The 18842-nt window shown below is 55.2% G+C and overlaps 7 protein-coding genes across 7 annotated transcripts; 5 read left to right on the top strand and 2 right to left on the bottom strand.

The window, feature by feature from the left end:
- Window positions 1–281: 281 nt before the first annotated feature.
- ISF_05734 (phosphoserine phosphatase) lies at window positions 282–1745 on the bottom strand (the record flags this gene model as incomplete). The annotated part of the gene is made up of 1 exon (XM_018849339.1): window positions 282–1745. The coding sequence occupies one exon, from the start codon at window positions 1743–1745 to the stop codon at window positions 282–284; it is 1464 nt and encodes a 487-aa protein (XP_018703366.1).
- Window positions 1746–3845: 2100 nt separating this feature from the next.
- Window positions 3846–5294, top strand: ISF_05733 (hypothetical protein; the record flags this gene model as incomplete). The annotated part of the gene is made up of 1 exon (XM_018849338.1): window positions 3846–5294. One exon carries the CDS (start codon window positions 3846–3848, stop codon window positions 5292–5294), a length of 1449 nt encoding a protein of 482 aa, XP_018703365.1.
- A 1810-nt stretch (window positions 5295–7104) lies between these two features.
- Window positions 7105–8007, top strand: ISF_05732 (phosphoadenosine phosphosulfate reductase; the record flags this gene model as incomplete). Its single annotated transcript, XM_018849337.1, has 1 exon — window positions 7105–8007. One exon carries the CDS (start codon window positions 7105–7107, stop codon window positions 8005–8007), a length of 903 nt encoding a protein of 300 aa, XP_018703364.1.
- An 841-nt stretch (window positions 8008–8848) lies between these two features.
- ISF_05731 (hypothetical protein) lies at window positions 8849–9608 on the top strand (the record flags this gene model as incomplete). The annotated part of the gene is made up of 2 exons (XM_018849336.1): window positions 8849–8946; window positions 9041–9608. The coding sequence occupies 2 exons, from the start codon at window positions 8849–8851 to the stop codon at window positions 9606–9608; spliced, it is 666 nt and encodes a 221-aa protein (XP_018703363.1).
- Window positions 9609–10120: 512 nt separating this feature from the next.
- Window positions 10121–11186, top strand: ISF_05730 (tRNA wybutosine-synthesizing protein; the record flags this gene model as incomplete). Its single annotated transcript, XM_018849335.1, has 2 exons — window positions 10121–10603; window positions 10737–11186. The coding sequence occupies 2 exons, from the start codon at window positions 10121–10123 to the stop codon at window positions 11184–11186; spliced, it is 933 nt and encodes a 310-aa protein (XP_018703362.1).
- Window positions 11187–11430: 244 nt separating this feature from the next.
- Window positions 11431–12103, bottom strand: ISF_05729 (DUF1690 domain-containing protein; the record flags this gene model as incomplete). Its single annotated transcript, XM_018849334.1, has 3 exons — window positions 11431–11811; window positions 11894–11951; window positions 12054–12103. 3 exons carry the CDS (start codon window positions 12101–12103, stop codon window positions 11431–11433), a joined length of 489 nt encoding a protein of 162 aa, XP_018703361.1.
- Window positions 12104–16500: 4397 nt separating this feature from the next.
- Window positions 16501–18366, top strand: ISF_05728 (Ferric reductase, NAD binding protein; the record flags this gene model as incomplete). Its single annotated transcript, XM_018849333.1, has 1 exon — window positions 16501–18366. One exon carries the CDS (start codon window positions 16501–16503, stop codon window positions 18364–18366), a length of 1866 nt encoding a protein of 621 aa, XP_018703360.1.
- Window positions 18367–18842: the final 476 nt, after the last annotated feature.

The following is an 18842-nucleotide window of genomic DNA, read 5'->3' as shown; positions in this document are numbered from 1 at the left end:
AATTATAATCATATGTACAGGATAAGTTTCAACATGTCAAATTCTAGATGACTGGCAGAAAGAAGTCACCAGCTCATAACACCGTCCCAATGCCGGCCTCCTCTGTCCTCAGTTTTCCCACTGGGTTCGAAAAAAGGACAAGGAATAAATAGATACATACATGTTTCTTTCGTCTCGTCAACTCCGTTCCAATCAGCAATGCATCCCCAACACCACGCCTCAAACACACACCCAACAACACATACCAACTTTTCCACTCCTTCCATTTTTCATTATTATTCTTACGAGGTCAGAGCATTAATCTCCTCGGCCGTGAAGCCAAACAGATAGAGCAAGTCCAGTAAGCTCTCGCCGTTGAGGCGCGCCGCGGCCTCCATCTGCACGCGGGGCTTGGCGTTCCAGGCGACGCCGAGGCCCGCCTTGTCGAGCATGAGCAGGTCGTTGGCGCCGTCGCCGACCGCGACGACCTGGGAGAGGTCAATATTCTCCTTGGCCGCGATCTCGACGAGCAGGTCCCGCTTGCGCTCCTTGCCGACGATGACGCCCTTGGCCTCGCCGGTGAGCTTGCCGTCGGCGCCGACCTCGACCTCGTTGGCGTAGGCGTAGTCGATGCCGAGCTCGCCGGCGAGCCAGGCGGTCAGCGGCTGGAAGCCACCGGAGAGCACCGCCGTCTTGACGCCCAGGCGCTTGAGGGCCCGGAGCAGCTGCGGGACGCCCGTGGTGACCTGCAGCGCGGGGCGCAGCCGCTCGAAGACGGACGCGGGCAGGCCGTGCAGCAGCCGCAGGCGCGCGCGGAAGGACTCCTCAAACTCGAGCTCGCCGGCCATGGCGCGGCGGGTGATGTCGGCGACGCGCTCGGCGAGGTCGCCGCCCTCGGGCACGTGGTCGGCGAGCAGGTCGATGACCTCCTGGCGGATCAGGGTGCTGTCCATGTCAAAGGCGACGAGGCGCGGGTGGCGGCGCCAGACGGCGTCGCGGCGCAGGACGACGTCGACGTTCCACTCGCGCTCGAAGCGGTAGAGCGCCTCGTGGCGGCGCAGCTCGGCGACGCTGAGGAAGTCGGGCGACGGCGCGGGCGTCAGGGTCAGCTCGACGACGCGCGGCGCGTCAGGGTCGTCGAGGCAGCGGTGCGCCGAGTGCGGCTCGTCGGCGCCGTCGCCGTTGTCGGGCAGCGGGAAGCCGGACATGAGGTGCAGGAAGGAGGCGATGCACAGCGGCGACACGTACGAGCCGTACAGGTGGTCGAGGTGCTCTGGCTCCTGCGTCGGCGGCTCGAGGGGGAAGGCGTCGAGGCTGGCGGTCGGCGCCATGTTGGCGGGCAGCGAGTCGGTGCTGCCGTCGAGGGGGGCGGCCGTGGCGGTGTTGGTGCAGGTGGCCTGGCCTTCCGTCGCGTTGTTGCGACTGCCCTTGTAGAAGAGCGTCACGACGAGGCGGTCGGTCTGGCGGCCAGCGGGCGGCGCACAGTTGTGGTGGGCGTAGGTGTGGTCGATGCCGCTCTCGACAATGGTGGGAGGCGCGTCGTCAGAGGGCACGCCGCGAAAGGGCAGCGCCGTGACGGACGGTCGGCCGGGGCCCTTGGAGCTCTCGAGGACGGTGTCGATGCCATGGTGAGCGGCGACGTCAGGGACGCGCGGGCTGGCGCGGCGGTACTGCTGGTGGTCGCTGAGGTACGAGCTGCTGCGCATGGCGCTGGTGAGTTGGGGCCTGGCAGTAGCCGGCTTTTGCGGGCTGGTCGGCTCGGCCATGTTTTGCATGTATGTCTTGTTTTCTTTTTGCTCTTTGTTACTCTCTTCTTTTATTAAGTTGAAGAATCTTTTATTAATCTTGAAAAGGCTGCTCCTGAGGAATCACAAAAAGAGGAAAGAAGAGGGGTTTAGGGAAGAGGGGGAGACGAGGGTATTCAGAGGTCTCGCCCGTTGGAAAGAAGGGTAGGGCCCCACTGGGCATTTGCGAGAGGGAAGAAATCGGCGATGCAGTGCGTCTTGGCGGCGGCAGTTGGGCTGCGGGTTTTGCGCAGGGTCAATTGGCGAGGTGAATTTGATTTTTTGTAAATATTAAACAAATAATTAAACCTCTTGCACAAAAGAGGTAGGCAAGGAGGTGCACGACAGCAAGAAATGGCAAAATGTGCGAGGCTGGCATATGACGCACTTTTTTCCCTTCTCACAGCGCCCCGCCAAACAATATGCAGCGGCCATTATTAGGCATCCGATCGATCAGTGAAGCAGCAGCCAACAAACACTATAACTACTAGGTAGTACCCTGGAATCCATCATCCCATCTTCCCCTAATGCCCACTACAAATGCAATGCAACACCACAAACGCCAATCAAGACGGCATGGATTCAAATCTACATACTACCAGAATCATTATTCCTGCACGGGCTGTTTCTAATCAATGGGGGCATGACAAGTGCGGAGAAGTATAACTTGTTAACCCCTATGTGTGGAGAGGACTGAACAGATTGTAGATGGCAGACACAACACAGGGTCATTACCTCTTATCTGGTAAGAAGTAAGGCGAGGGCATACAAGCACCCAGCGTACTCCTCTCAATCTGGCACGGGCTGGCTACCTGGCTCTGATCTTGGAAGCCAATGCATCATGCCTTGCTTCGTTAGAGCGGGCGCGACCTCCTTTCCGCGCCGTACTAATAATACTACTAGGAAAAAATAATACTAGGTCCGAGAAAGTATCTGCCACTACTCCGTAGTAATCGGCGTGAGCCTGCCCGGCGACCCTAATCGGGCCAAGCCGTGGCTCCAACTACCACGACGCCGGTAGGCTCTTTGATCCAACGACATCAGACCCAGCAACAAATTGAGATGCTGATGTTTGGCGCGATAGGCCCAGGCTTCATAAATATCTGGTGACAAATTCCTGACTTGTATCTTAACAAGGCGTCCACGCTCCCTCCCTGTGCTCATCCAACTTGCTGTTCCTCTATGTCATACACTCGCCGCCCAAACCAACACGCGAGCCCCAAGCAAAGTTTTCATTCTGCTGTTTTTGAAAAATGGAATCTCTTCTGTCCAGAGCATAATTCTTAGCGTCTGTTGTAGCATTCCCCCGTCATCATCGCCTTACCGTAAAATACATACATCTGCTTTTCTAAAAATAAGAATCCCTTTTTTCCAGAGCTTAATGCGTAGTGTTAGCTGCAGTATTACCTGGCGTCATCACCTTACTGTAAAATACATACATTTGCCTTTTGAAAAATAAAGAATCTCTTCTTTCGTCAGCTGTAACATTCTCCCGTCGTCATCACCTTGCCGTAACGTACATATATTGACTTTCCAAACTCTACACTCTCCCTAAAGCTGTGCTCTTGACAGATCTCTCGGACTTAAATGACACGCTATCGTGCCGAAAATGGAAATTTCGCAATTCTGAACTGTAAACTTGCGCTTATTGTAGCAGTTTAACGCTCCAGACCTTAATTTGAGACTCTCACTCCGAAACTACCTGCTAGTTCCGCACCACGCCATGCCGCGGCCATTGTGAGTACGCGACCAACACACATGAATAAATATTTTGCAAAGCTTGTTGGTGTAAGTAGAGTTCGGTATGATAACCTAAATGCAGCCTTGCTCTCTATAAAACACCCTGCTCTCCTCCTCCCAAAAAAATCTCCCCCCTCTCCTTCATCTCTTGTTCAACCGTCTGACAACCACTTACTTCTTCATCGATCTTGGCTAAGACACAACTAAGTCCCATTTACACTCGTTCTCACTATTATACTTGGCATCCAGTCAATCGAAACACTTCGTCTCACTCAACTTCGATCCTCGATACTCGATCCCAATAACAACCAACCCACTCTCGATCTCCTACACTCAGTATCAATGGCGTCTACGAAGCTCATCAAGTCTCGAAACATGCCGAAGCCGGCGGCCAAGAAGCCAACCGGCCTCCTTGACCTCCCTCTCGAGCTGCAAATCATGATCTTCAAGCGTGTCCTTGACGAACCCATACTCTGGGATCGTCAGCACCGCAACGGGTGCCGCTTCCGCCCTACTCGAACCAACGTCATGGCCCAGCCGCCCTTCATGTCGCAGCGCGTCTTCGTCGACGCCGAGTACGCCCTCCACTGCGGTCCCTACGACGCCCCCAAGGGCTTCAGCCTCGCCGAGACCTGGACCGCCTGCAAGTGCGCCAAGCGTCGCGGCGTGAACCTTTTGGCTGTCAACCGCCACATCTTCTGGGTGGCCCGGCCCCTCCTCTGGTCCAAGACCACCTTTTGCTTCTTCGACGCCACCGAGTTCGCCGCCTGCATAGCCGTCACGACGCCAGGCAGCCGCGGGCTGATCCGCTCGGTGAGCGTCCAGACTTTTCGAGGGCTCGTCGGCTGGCAGGACTACCGCGTCTGCCTGCGCAGCAAGTTCCCCGACGGCAGGGACCGCCCCAGTGGCGTGTTCCCGTACAAACAGAAGTGCGTGAAGGCGATGTGGAGGGCACTGCTGGAGATGCCTGAGCTCGAAAATCTGGGCATCCCATGGCAGTACTTGACCACTGAGGTCTTCGACAGCATGGATGCCGCTCAGCTTGTCCAGTCACATCAGTACTTGGAGGGTCTGGGTGAACTAGAATTGACGCATTTCGGTTTGCATGGTGGCAATTTGGACCCCGATGACGAGCCCGGAGACTTCTGGGTCGAGCTTTTTGATGGCAAGTGCTTGTCGTCATTGGCTGGCTGGTCTCATCGCGTGCAGTTGGCGCCCTGGCTCAAGCAAGAGGCCGCGCCTGGCGCTCCTGGCGCATACCCGCCTCCTTTCCCCGAAAACCTCACCAGCCTGCAAGAGGGTGTCGTCGAGGACTGTGAAGAAGATGTATACGCCGAGGTCAGGAACCATGTAATGGTCCAAGACCACAACACCTTCAAAGCGCGAGGCATTTGCTGGACGCGCCCTCGCGATGATATCCTTGCCAGCGACGGACGTCTCGACCTCGATACTTTCCATGGACAGCTCATTTCTTTTAAACTCTACAACATGCCTCTGAGCAAGGATGCCTGCGAGAAGCAGAGAGCGGCACGAGCAGCTCGTTTCGATGAAGGGGCTGAGTGCGGGAAGCAGTCTCATCGCGGCAGCCGGAGACGAAGCCCGGAGCTCAGTCTCATCAACTGCTTTGACCGCATGTGCATGGACGAGTACAACTATTCTACCCGAGGGCTCACTCCAAACACGCCTGTCTACGAAGAGATCATGGCCCCTGCTGTTGCGGCAAAGCCGGTCAAGAGCAAGCGTGTGCGGGTCAAGAAGAACCGTCGCGGTAGCAAGGGAAAGCAGGAGTAGTGGTCCAAATTCAACACGAGGATGCTACAGAGTTGGAATATAGCGGAGGAATTTTACAGATTGGAAATGTTAGTCTTGCTAGGAAATTCTTTCTCTTGGTAGGGAAAGTCTTGGTCTTGCTAGGAATTTTTTGGTCTTGGTTGGAAGGTTTTGGTCTTGTCGGAAAGTTGCGGAAGGCAGGCAACTGAGTCGGAAGACCTAACCTCAGCGATGTGATGGCACAATGGCCAAGTGTACTCTAAACTTTTCATACTCAATAAAATTTGTTAAACCCAAGATTTCTTTTCGCCCCTACAGTGTGATGGCAAGAAGACCGGAGTAGTCATCAGTGACTTGTGCCAGCAAGGGCAGCCTGAGACTGAGGTTGTCGATGCCAGCCTCATTGCCCGGCGTAGCAGCGATGCCGCATTGGTTTCAAGAGCCGAGTAAACGGATCAATATAGAACATCTACGCGTGTTTACGCTCTACAGTCAGAAAATTGAAGGGAGCGGCCTGATCATTTGTCGACTGAGAGTCGACATCCCGAGCATTGCGCGGTGATGCGTGCCACATGAGCGAGGGCCCGATCCCTGCGTGCCTCCCCCAGAGGCAAGAATCACAGGCCCGCCCCCGCCTTGAAATCTGCTAATAACGCATGTTGACGAGTGCGAGCGAGCGAGCGAGCCACCATTATTAACGCAAAAGTGGTTCACCTTGTTGTTCGCTGGTTCGTTGTCCGTTCCCTCCGCAAGGCCCTCTACAGCCCACCACCCACCATCAACGCCACCCACCGCACCAGAGAGAGTATTTCAGGGAAAAAACGCCATCATGCCATCCCGCCTTTCTTCCTTGCCATCGACTCGTGCTCAAACGGCTGCTCAACGTCGACGCAGCAGTGAATGCTGAGCTGCGGCTCGTCGGGCGGGCTGTCAGCTCACACTGGCAGGGCTGCCGCTGCCGACGACCATGCGAGACACTTCTGTGCGTGATTGTGTGCCCTCTTTTCAGCGCTGACAAGGCGATCGACCTCGGACGCGGGGAGAACGAAATCATTTCATCATCCACCCGAGGCAAGGGGCAATGACGAGCTCGATTCCAAAGAGCATTTCTAATCTCAATGCGTGGCTCAAAAAGGCAACACAAGCACACAGCCCTTGGCCGGGCCGGGGGGCTCCAGTAAAAACTGAGCTAAAAGCCCCATCAAGTCGCTGAGACATGATGTTGTTGGCTTTGATAGCGTGAGGCAAAAGTAGACAGTACTTGCCGACGGCCCTTGCCGGCTCCTCGCTGGCCAATCACATTGCACGCTTCGCATCGCGGAAGCAATGGCGTCGATGTCGTGATCAGTCCCCATCACCACGCAAAAACTCAGACGGTTTCGCCAGGCTCATAGTATGGGCGTTTCCGGGCACAGCTCGTTGCACGTCAAACGGGCGGCCTGTGGGAAAAGACGCAATGGAAGGAAAAAGGGCGTTGAAACAGCCCACTCCTGTTGCTCAATTAGTCAGGGCACTGTCCCCCCATCCCATGGCTTCATACAAGCCTTGCATTCCGTAAACCTCCTCCTCCTCCTCCTCTTCCTCTTACTTCTCATTCATAACGGTGATCACACATTCTCTGATTATAAACCTGGTCCTGAAATCAACCTGCCAGCATCAAGATTAGCAAAGCCACTTCTGCCTCTATAAAACAAGCCCAAGACTCACCCCTGGCAATCTTACATCACATCCGCCCACACAAACATCAAATCCACGCACAACAAGAGACGTCGTGGCTCGATACTCCGAACCCATCCTTTCCTTGGTCGTTGTCATATTCCTATCCTTCATCATGACGCAGAGCTCGCCCCAGTCCTTCCACGAGGACAAGATGGACAACCACGACATTGAATCGGGATACGTCTCCGGCCAGGACGGCGAGGTCCCGGTCAAGCCGGCCGCGTCGTCGCCCCTCATCTCGCTCAGCAAGTCCCATATCGAGTACCTCAACGACCAGATGGAGACGATGCACCCCATGGACATCCTCCGCTTCTGCAAGATCATGTTCCCCAACCTGTACCAGTCGACCGCGTTCGGCCTGACCGGCCTCGCCACCATGGACATGCTGTCCAAGATCCAGGCCGAGAGCCCGAGCTCGCCCACCGTCGACCTCATCTTCCTCGACACGCTATACCACTTTGACGAGACGTACGAGCTGGTCGACCGGGTGCGTGTGCGGTACCCCAACGTGCCCGTGCACGTCTTCAAGCCCGACGGCGCCGAGACGGCCGCCGAGCTCGAGGCCACCTACGGCGAGCGCTTCTACCACGCCGCCGGCGACATGTACGACTACATCGTCAAGGTCGAGCCGCTGCAGCGCGCGTACGACACGCTCGGCGTCGCCGCGGTGCTGAGCGGCCGCCGCCGCTCGCAGGGCGCGGCCCGCGGCGCCATCCCCATCATCGAGCTCGACGACGAGCGCGGCGTCGTCAAGATCAACCCGCTGGCCGCGTGGAGCTTCGCCGAGGTCAGCCAGTACATCAAGGACAACGACGTGCCGTACAACGCCCTGCTCGACCGCGGGTACAAGTCGGTCGGCGACTGGCACTCGACCGTCCCTGTGGGGGAGGGCGAGGACGAGCGCGCCGGCCGCTGGAAGGGCCAGGCCAAGACCGAGTGCGGCATCCACAACAAGAAGTCGCGCTACGCCCAGTTCCTCAAGGACATGGAGGGCAGCCAGCAGATTTCCGTCTAGGCTCGTGCGAGGCTGTCGGCCAGCCGGGCCGGGCAAGGTCCGTGGGGAAAGCAAAAAGCGGTGATGTAATGAACTTGATGATGGAGAGCATTTTGCGGTATTCTTTGGCGATATTTCGAGGCTTTGTTTTTTTGGTGTTTCATTGGTTGCACAGCATGGGTATTGATGCGGCTGCGGCCGATTTCATTTCGATTCATCATGGATTGGCGTTTGGTGATGCTTTTTTTTCCTTTTCGGCCAGTCACCCGCCGAGATGGTCGTCGCACAACAAAAAGGTGGCCGCTACTCCGGCAAGGAGACTAGGTGATTCATCTGCATTAGTTAGACCATTCTTAGATACGAATAAGCAAAAATTAGCAAACTCACTCGTGTGTTGTGCATCGTGACAAGAATGAGGCGAGGACGTCGCAGAAGTGGGAGTTGACGTCGGACAGGGCCGTACTGGATTGGCCAGCGACCACATGACCCCGCAGTTGCATGACCTCTATGTAGCCCCGAATATTGATGGGATTTGGCAAGGGACTTGATCGTGCAGATAATGTACATAGTTAAGTATTTACGTAAACGTTATTTTACATAAGAACTTGAAGGCCAAAATGTATGTATTCTTGCGATGCTATAGCGTTATGCTGCCGCTGGTCAATACTCTCTTCAACCCTCCTCTGGATAGCCTCACGGCGTACAGCATGGCTCTGCGCAACACTGCGCTCCAACAAAATTGAAACTGTAGAACAACTGTGCGTAACAATGAATAGTCCTATTTTGAACTCTGAAAATATAAGAATCAAAGACACTTTACTCTGAAAATGGCAACTACATTCCAATCCGTCACCCAGCCAGCATGGCGTCCAACAAGACTCACTTATACGTCGTGCCAAATAAGAATCGCCTATATGTGACTGTGTACCCAGACGACGACGCCCCCGACGACAAGGAAAGGTAACTGCTGCCCTGATTCTCGGTTCTCTGTGGATAATTAGTTTCTCTTTTTTCTCTCCGAGTATGGCAAACCTAATCAAGCGTGAGTGAGCAGCTTCAGCTGGGGTTTCCTCATCGGGCCAAAGCACGAGGACACCGTCATCAACCCCGGCGTGCGATACTACATCGACCGTTCGCCGGTCCCGGCCACGAGCGAACATCCCGAGGGCAGCAGCGGCGGCGGCGGTCGTAGCTTCCGCTGGCGGTACGCCGAGGACGCGCTGCCCAGCATCAAGTGCCCGGCGCGCATGTACGCGCGCATCCTCATCGCCAAGATTGAGGACGAGGACCGCCTCGAGCGGCTCCTGCGCGAGACGCCGCGGCCGCGCGCCCCGGAGGAGGGCGAGGATAACCCCCTCGCCGCAGCGCTGCGCGTGGGCTACAACTCGCAGGTGTGGGCGTCGCAGGTGCTGGCCCGTCTAGCCGGCATGGGCCGCAAGCGCAAGGACCGCATCGTCGGAACGGCCGTGCTAGACTGGCATCGCATCGAGCAGACGGCGCGGTGGTACGTCGCGGAGAAGATGGCCGCTGACAGATACAACGAGGACTATCTAAGGGAGACGCAGCATCGGTTGCCAAAGCCGACGTGGGATATGCTGCTGGACCGAGAGATAGCTGGTTGAGTGTGACGGTCGTGTGCGGTAGACTGGGTATGGCGTTGGATGCAATAAAATCGATATTGTTTTTATGAAATAGATAGATGATAGGATGTATGTATATATAGCATTCAATAAATAGCCTTGAGTATCAGGTCTAAAATGTTTGTTTGTTTGTCACGACGGCAACGAGCAGTGAATCACTAACACTGAAGCACTCAAGGGTAGCACGGGACGATGTGCATTCACACCCCGCATGAAGCGGAAGAAATCGGTGTAAACGACAGAGGGGGTATGGTTCTGTTTCTTGTATTTTCTTGCATTCTAATGTATTGAGACGTCTATCGGTAATGCATTAAGTAGGACGTGTCGTGTTTTCTCATCATGACATACTTGGTGCTGAACCCCACTCAAAATTCTTCCTCGATGGTTTCACTCACGCACTAACATTCATCATTCGGCCAACATCACATCTAATATGAAAAGGAAATAATCGAGCCACTCACATCTACTAGATAACACACACACACGCAGACACAATGGCCGGACCACCCGCGCTACCGCCGCCGGGACCAGCCTTCGAGGCCCGCAGGAGCAAGATCCTCGCCCAGCTCGCCGTGCCCGACGCCGAGTACTCAGACGCCTCCCCCAAAGGCACCGTCGACGCGGGCATCCGGCCGCTGCTAGACAACGTCAATGCCGCCGCGGGCTTCGTGACGACAAGCAGCTGCGCGGGTCGCGTGAGCGTCTTTGTCGAGGGCCGCAAAACGGCGGCAGCGGCGGCGGCGGACGGTGAGCTGGGGACGGTGGCTGGCCCGGGGGGCAAGGGCGGCGGCGGGACGTGGCTGTACGTCTCGCACGATCCGCACCCGCTGGTCGGACAGGGCGTCGTGGTGGACTGGGTCAAGGAGCTGGGACTTTCGGGGGAGCACGGTGATGCGGCGGTGCTGGATGCTACGGGCGGGTTTGGTGTTGGCGGTGATTCGGAGCGTAGACTGATTCACTTCAAGTTTGAGCCAATGGTGAGTGAGAACCGACGCAGACACTACCTACATCACGCACGCACTGCAAATGTTAAGTCGCAACCCCTGTCCAAGGCTGACAAAGGAGAACAAGATCCTACATGTCCTCACGGCGTCTCATGCCCACGCGCAGCTCCTCCTACGATGCGCCCTCCACGCCGGCTTCCGCGAATCCGGCGCCGTCAGCCTCTCCCCCGCGAGCGGCGAGCCGACCGCGACCGCCACGCCCATGGTCGCCGTCCGCTCCATGGGCCTGGGCTTCGAGTCTCTCGTAGGCTACGCCAGCGGCGACGGACAGCGGCTGCTCGTGCCGCCGGGCTATCTCGACACGCTCATGGCCGTCGCGCAGGAGCGGTTCGCGGAGAATGCGCGGCGGATACGGCGCTTCGAGGAGGCGTTCCGCGAGGCTGCGGAGCCGCGAACGAGCTCGGAAGGCGGCGGCGTGTGGGAGGACGCGGCGGCAAGGAGGGAGAGGATGCGCGCGGAGGGGTTGCGCCGGAAGGCGGCGGTGCAGGCGGAGAGAGGCAGCACGGAGGAGGATGTAGGGATGGATATAGACCTGACAGGGTCAATAACAGACTAAATCGAGCAAAACCAATCAAAACAGTCCAAAATGATATGCGGCCACTATGCGGACATCACCCAGCTGTTGTTTGCGCATGTCTTTTTTTGTCTATACAGCTTTTGCCGCTCCCGATAATCGTAATGTACACAAAATAGCAATGCCCCGAGCAGGCGCGGAGCCAGCGTGTGCAGCAACAAGGCTCAAGGTACCTGTCCTCCCCCATGAATCCATCAAATGATTATATCCCCCCTTCATCCGCAACTCACGACACCACCTTGTCGACCCACGACCGCTCCAGCTTCTGCACCTCGGCCTTGAAGTCCTCCACCTCCTGCCAGCAGTCCAGCGGCCGGCGGTCGTTGACGCGCAGGCACTCGACGACCCTGCCGCGCGCGCGCTCCACCTCCTCGGGCAGCGCGCGGACCTGCTTGCGCTCCTCGAGCTTCTTGCGGAGGGCGTCGACCTCCTTGCCGACGGTGAACCGGTTGGTGGTGGTGGCGTCGTCGGAAGAGGGGGCGGCGGAGGCGATTTTGTCGTGGGCGGCGGCGAGGGCTTCGGCCTCGCGCTTCTGCAGCTTCTTGAGCTCCTCGGCGACGCGGGCGTGGACCTGCTGCTCGAGCAGCTTGGCACGTGAGGCGTCAGTCTGTCACACAGGGCGGTTAGTTTGGTTCTGGGAATCGACGGCAGCGGTGATGGAATTCGGTCGATGGTGAGCGGTATCGTACCTCGGGACTGGACTGCAGAGAGTCGAGGACGGGCATGGAAACGCCAGGCGTGCCTGAGCTGTTTTTTTTAGATAGCGGTTAGCTTGCATTGAAGAGATTGGTGGTAGCTGCCGCAGGGTTTGACGGAGGGAAGGGGGGATTCCAGTCGACCGGTACGTACGCTTTCCACTGATAGCCCGATTGCTCGGGTTTTGACGTGCTGGACCCCATGATGTGTTGTTCAATGGCGAAGGGCGGCGGGCGGGACGGATCTTGAAGAGGCGGCCGGATCAGTTCGGCTCAGAGGAGAGCTTGCGCGATCAGTTGTCGGAGTGGAACAGCGTTGATGCCTGAGGCATGATTTTAGGTTGAATCAATAAATGATGAAAGCACAACAATCTGGAACGGAATTGAAATTTATTCAAGAAACCATCTTCGACAGGAATATATATTTCTTAAATATTCTATTGAATTTTGAATAAATATATAATACCGTCGTGCTGTGGAGATACACTGACAGCATAGTGAACGCGCGTGTTTGTGACGTCCACCGATAACGTATTTCTTGCAGTAGACTCAAGAAAAGAAGAACAACAAAGGGGAATCCTATAAAAAAAGCCTATAAGGATACTATAGCTTTGGTGCACGGTTCGTCGACAAAGGGTTGCCGTGCCGTGGTGCAAGCGGGAAAAATCACCAAAGCTCTTCTGGTACACGATTGTTGGATGAGACCATGCTCTGCATGACACTTAGAACGAAGTTGCCGATGCGCAAATGAATGACGGAGCAGAGAAGCAACAAGAACTCAAGCAGAAGGAAACGACACCTTTTTTTGTGTAGCTTGAGGTACTTGAGCTAGGTCGCGGTCGGTTCTATGCGCTGGTTGGGTTGGTCAAGGGTGACCAACACCCTTGGACGGCTCCCTTGGTACGAGTTGGCATTATTTTTAAGCTTACCAGTAGCATTTACCGCCGGACATTTTGAGTGAGTCGTGGCACCGATGTTGGCGGCACCGTGAGATCATTTGAAGTGCGTGACATATGACATGATATTATTGCGGACTATTCCCTACCAGGCCGAGCTATTGAGTGGCAGGTGCTGTGTGCAACTAAGTGTTATTATTATCGCAACGCAGTCTTGCACCGCAGCTGGTGTATCTGACGACGGCTGATTTCCAGTCATCAACTGGAATGAAGAAGACGTCGTTGAACCATTCTTGCCATTGTTCGCCGGTGGAGACTGTTTCCCTCGGTCGTTTATAGCGGTCGGATGATTGCATCTAGGAAGATTTTGGTGTGACAGATGCCATTTTGGATGCACTGGAGGCTACTCCGTACCTGCATGGGTAGTTATTTCCCCGACTTCCCTGACGAATACAACGACTCTGGTGCAACCCTTGGCCACGACTCGCCGGGTTATATTTAGCGGTTCCGCGTATTGACTTGTAAAGAGTTTGGCTGTCTCATTTGTTGATAGTTTGGCCAGAAGTATCCGTTCTTGGGCGAGTGAAACGTAGCATGGCGACGCAAACGGCTGATAATTGCAGCATGCATGGCGTTTCTGCTGATACAAATTTGCTTACCTTTCCCGAGGCTTTCTTGTGCAACGTGGATACTGTTGCAGATTGAGTAATAATAGCGGGCGTAAAACCAGCAGGGCGGATATTGGTGTGGATGGCAATGGAGACGGGATGAATACCAGTACGTGGCCGGCGTGGCATAACTAGAGGCAATTAACTAAAATTTCGACAGCATGCTGCGTGTACGACTGGTGTGGCTGCTTGGCGGTCCTTTGTAAATGAACTGTCAGACTGGTGGCTGGTGAGTAAGTAATAAGAATTTATCCTTCTGGGCGCCACGCAAGCGGTCTTGTAATGTTGCGATGAGCATTCGGCAGAGCCGGCAGAGACGGCATGGAGGGGTCCGAGACGTTGGTGTCTGTGGCCGTGCTGAGTGCTTTATAAACAGTAGTTATCTGTAGATGGGCAGATGCCCGGGCACTGGACGAGCGCGAATTGAAACATTCACGTGTAGGCGGGACTCGGGCGCGACTGGGCGGCTAGACGTGTTTTGTTGAAGGTGTGGTCGGTCACCAGGCGAGGAGGTGTCAGATCGGGTGAGAGAATATGCAGAGAAGAGGTGCAGAAGCGAAGGAACGATTGGACTTGTACTTTGTGGCGGTGACAGAGCAATTGTTTGCTGGACAAGGAGTGGTGGGCGTCGACTAGAAGCAGACAGGGTTAGCAGGGAAGATGGTTCACGCGCACGCTGGTTGGCTGAAGTTGCAGGAGGCGAGCAAAGCAAAGGCGAGGCAATGCAAGCCACTACACGATCGCGTATGCAGTGCGACCCCTCCCTCCAACCCATAAGCCTGAGCCCCTGCAGTATAGCGCTCCGCTGTGGCGGGTTTCAGGATACAAGCCTTTCTGGGCGAGCAGTGGTTGATGTTGAAAGTCATGCCTTGTGAGTGGTGGAGGGAGAAATGGACAAGAGGCTTGCTGGAGGTCCGAGAGGAGGGGGAGGACAGCGCGTTGATGATGTCCGGATGCAACCAGCCGTTGCCTGGATGTGTCGGGTGTGGCCACTGGTGAGGAGATGGGACGAAAGAGGGAAACGGGCCGTGAGGCGGGAATGCGACTTTGCAGGTGTTGGATGATGAACTGAGGTTTGGTGGAAAGGCAACGCAGGCAAGTCGAAGATTATGATTCTCCGCAGCCAATCTGCTGTGCCAAGGAAAGGGCAATTTGGCTGGGGGCGCTGCGGCCCAGCGGGTACCTTTTACGTGGTGATGATTGCTGCGTGGCAAAGGTACCTCGTATCGGAGTGAAGGGCCATACTTGCGGGAGTTATCTAAGATGGGAGTAGATTCGGGGTTAGTTGGTGTAGCTTGAATTTTAAGGGCTTCATCCAGCTTGGACATGTCAAGTCTGTCAGACGGATTCGGCTCGTTGATGGGAAACATCAGATACAAATCCTCCGTAAACTGCCAGTGCTGTATCATCAACAGGAACAGCACATTCGTCGTCGGGGTGGGACTGGCCGTGGGTATACCCGCTGTTATCCCCTGCGCCCAAGCCAGGCACAGCGTTTTGTGGATCCACAACCCCTGGACTGGCAACTGGGCACTGCGAGGTGCTGACCAGTAACGGAAGGCGGAGGCCACAGGTACAGTTAGTGTAAACCAGCCCCCAAGCCTCCTCCTAGACCACTCAAACCACTCCATGGAATGCTCCCTCGCCTCTCTTACCGACCTATCCTGACCAAATCTGACCTGATCTTGTCCAACCGACCGCAAAGTTGTCGTCTTTTTCGCTCGACTCGCTCGTCCACTCCTTTCCTCGACCTCTCTTTTTCTTCCAACATATATTCGTCCACCGCCTTTGCTTCAAGCCCCAGCCCTATTTTTTCTCTCCTCTCTCCTCTCTCTCCTCTCTCTCCTCTCTCCCTCTTCATCCTCCATCTCGTCCTAGCACCCCGCTGCTAAAGTTAGCGTGCCCCTACGTCGCATCCAACTTCAACCCACCCCTCGGACGATCGTCATTGCCCAGTCGTCCGTCTGTCGGCTTTCAACTCTGATTCACTTCGACCTGGGAAGCCAAGGGAATCTGACGTCTCCTTTCAGACCAACCCCCTTCTTTCTCCCTTTGTCGATACGACGACCCTTCGTTTCGCCTCCCCATCTTTCGTTTTGCCGTTTGCCGTTTGCCGTTTGCCGTTTGCCGTTGGCCTTTTGTCGTTGGTCCTCCTCCGCTCCTCGCCTGTCGTCCACTCTTTCGCCTGCCACTCGTTTGCTCTGGTTGATCGACTCTCTGCGTCGGTCTTGTTTCTCATCGTTTCTGAAACCCCCGCAACTGAACGACGCCAAAAAAACGATAAAAAAAACCAGCATTGTTCTGCATCTGCACCTCCTCTTGAAACGTGCCGCCCTTGTCCTGCATCCAACCGCCGTCTGCGTCACTGCACGACACAACAGACTCTTGCAAGGCCGCCCTATATTTTAACTACTGACGCACTTTCTTTATTTTTACTTCACTCTGCACTACCTATCCGGCACTACTTCTCCCGCTATCTTCTCGAATCTGTCATTTTGCTTCCCGCCTCTTTATTTATACCTTCTACACCTGGTACACGCGACGAATACATCACATCATCCTCGGCACTGCAAGACAGCTCCTGAAAAGGAAATAAATCGTCCATTTCGCCACTACCGCTCCTGTGCTGCCTAGATTCACTCGCTAGCCCCCGTTGTGGAGTGTTGGCGCATTCCTCTTCTTTCTTAGCCTCTATCACTACTAGTAGAGGCCTCGCTTCTCACACGCCGCCTGTCGCCAAGGACGCTCGCCTCGCAACAACACACCCCCTGCCCACCGGCATTTCTTTGTATCTGCCGCATAATCCTTTTTATGCTAGCCTCTCGGACCTTTCTTTCTCGTCACTGGCCTTTTCCATTCTTCCTTCTCGTCCATCTACGGCTCCTCAGTATTCAATCGGCCTCCCTGAGTTGGAGGCCTATACTGCTCGACTCTCACTTGACTCTTGGTTCACTCGTCACTTCTTCTGCCGGATTTTCTTTTACCTCTTCTCGCGCCGACCCTCCCTCCCTCCTCCCTGTCATTTTCGGAATTCGACATGGACGTCGACCCTCGCCGGTTCGCCGGTGTGGCGTCTACACCAACAACACACACCTTCAACATGCGCACAAATGAAGAGGTAGAGCAACCCAGTTCGACAATAGAACCCTATTACAACTCACTAAATGGAGTCAACCAGCCCATGAACATGGTTTTTAAGGATGCCCTCTGGCTAACCTTGGGCGGCCTCGGCCTCATCATTCTCACCATCCGGCTCATGGAGATTCTCTGGGCAAAGCTGCGCCAGGTCTCTGCCATGTCTGTACCTCGAGAAAAGCAAACTTACTGGAAAGTTTCCCAATGGAGCTGGATGCCCAGTCTCAAGAAGAACCTCATCTATGCGCCTCTCTGGAAGAAGCGCCATAACCGCGAGTTTCGACTTTCCTCCGCCATCAACGTTGGCACCCTGCCCTCCCGACTCCACATGTTTATTATCATCGTATATCTCGGCAGCAACTTGGCCTACATGTTTGTCCTTAACTGGCGCAACGAAAATAAGTGGGCGTTCTGTGCCGAACTGCGAGGTCGAGCCGGCGTCCTTGCCGTCGTCAACATGGTCCCTCTCATCATCTTCGCCGGCCGCAACAACCCGCTAATCTCCATGCTCAAGATCAGCTTCGATACATATAACCTTCTGCACAGATGGATGGGCCGAATCGTCGTCATCGATACCTTGATCCACGTCACTGCTTGGGCTATCGTCGCTGTGGCTGACGGCGGCTGGCGCAACGTGCAGAACAGGATCGTCACCTCCTTGTTTATCGGCTCTGGCACCGTTGGGACTGCTGCTCTTGTTCTTCTCCTCCTCCTCAGCGTCTCTCCTTTCCGCCACGCATTCTACGAGACATTTCTCAATCTCCACATCATTCTTGCGCTCGTCTCATTTGTCTGCACATGGATACACTGCGCCAGCTCTTCTGTGGAGGGAGGATACCTGCCGCAGCTGCCCTGGATCATCGCTGTCGTCATGCTCTGGCTGCTTGACCGCCTGGCCCGCGTCGTCCGTCTCACGTACGCAAACTGGTCTGACAAGGGCTTCACTGACGCTCTTTGTGAGGCCATGCCTTGTGACGTCACAAGAGTCACCGTTCGCCTGCCACGATATATGGACATTGAGCCTGGTACCCACGCCTATCTCCGCTTCTGGGGCATCAACTCTTGGGAAAGCCACCCCTTCTCGGTTGCCTGGGTTGAGCACGAAACAACCCATTCCCTACCCGTTTCCGCCGAGAAGGAACCTCTCAATGCCGTCGACAGGGCCAACGCCTATACAAACGTGTGCTTTGTCATTGGCGCCCACACTGGAGTGACACGAAAGCTTTTCGATCGGGCAAGCAGGTCTGTCCGTGGCATCCGCATCAAGGCCGTCCTGGAGGGGCCGTATGCTGGCCATCACTGTCTCGACTCGTATGGACACTGCGTGCTCTTTGCTGGCTCGACCGGCATCACACACCAAATATCCTACCTCCGACATCTTCTAGAAGGCTACAACGCCGGCACGGTCGCCACACGCAAGCTGACGCTCGTCTGGATTATTCGAGAATACGACTCTCTCGAATGGGTCCGACCATACATGGATACGATTCTTCGCATTCCGAATCGCAAGGACATTCTTCGCATCCAAATATTTGTCACACGCCCACAAAATCCTCGCGACGTTGTCAGCTCGAGCTCGACCGTCAAGATGTTCCCAGGCCGTCCAAATGTGCGTCTGCTGCTCGTCAAAGAAGTGCAAGAGCAAGTTGGCGCCATGTGTGTGACGGTCTGCGGGCCAGGTGCTCTTGCAGATGACGTACGTTCTGCTGTACGCGCCGTGCAAGGACACAGCGTTATCGATTTTGTGGAGGAGAGCTTCACATGGTGATGACTGGACATGAGCGCGCATTTTCGTTTTCCTTTTTCTTATACCCTTTTATTCTTTTATAACGGACCAGGTCTCTATTGCATCTACCGGGCTAGACAACTGCCCACTCTCTTTTCTATCTGTATATACTTGACGATCTTTTTGGGGAAAAGTGCGTAGCATAGAAGTAAAAGGGCCTTGTACTTGGCGATGTACCAACAGAGCGGACCACTGGGATGGTGCTGCATAGACTTTGCACAGATAACGGGCGCAGCGTGGCATCACAATGTGATGAATAACACATCTTTCTGACTTGAACAGTTGTGCAAGGACAAAGACGTGATTCGAGCCTGAAACGCGTAAATTCTATGTACGATGGTGTCTATGTGTATATATGCAATCCTAAAACGCCGGCCAGCCCCATCGCTGTATAAATGCAACATGACTCGATATCAAAGCCGCCCACCAAGGTCACGGCGCTCGAAAAAAAAGTCCTC

This window comes from Cordyceps fumosorosea (assembly GCF_001636725.1).
Source record: "Cordyceps fumosorosea ARSEF 2679 chromosome Unknown scaffold_14, whole genome shotgun sequence".
NCBI classification, from domain to species: Eukaryota; Fungi; Ascomycota; class Sordariomycetes; order Hypocreales; family Cordycipitaceae; genus Cordyceps; species Cordyceps fumosorosea.
Note: the sequence above shows the minus strand (reverse complement) of the source record. Positions and strands in the feature narration are given on the sequence as shown.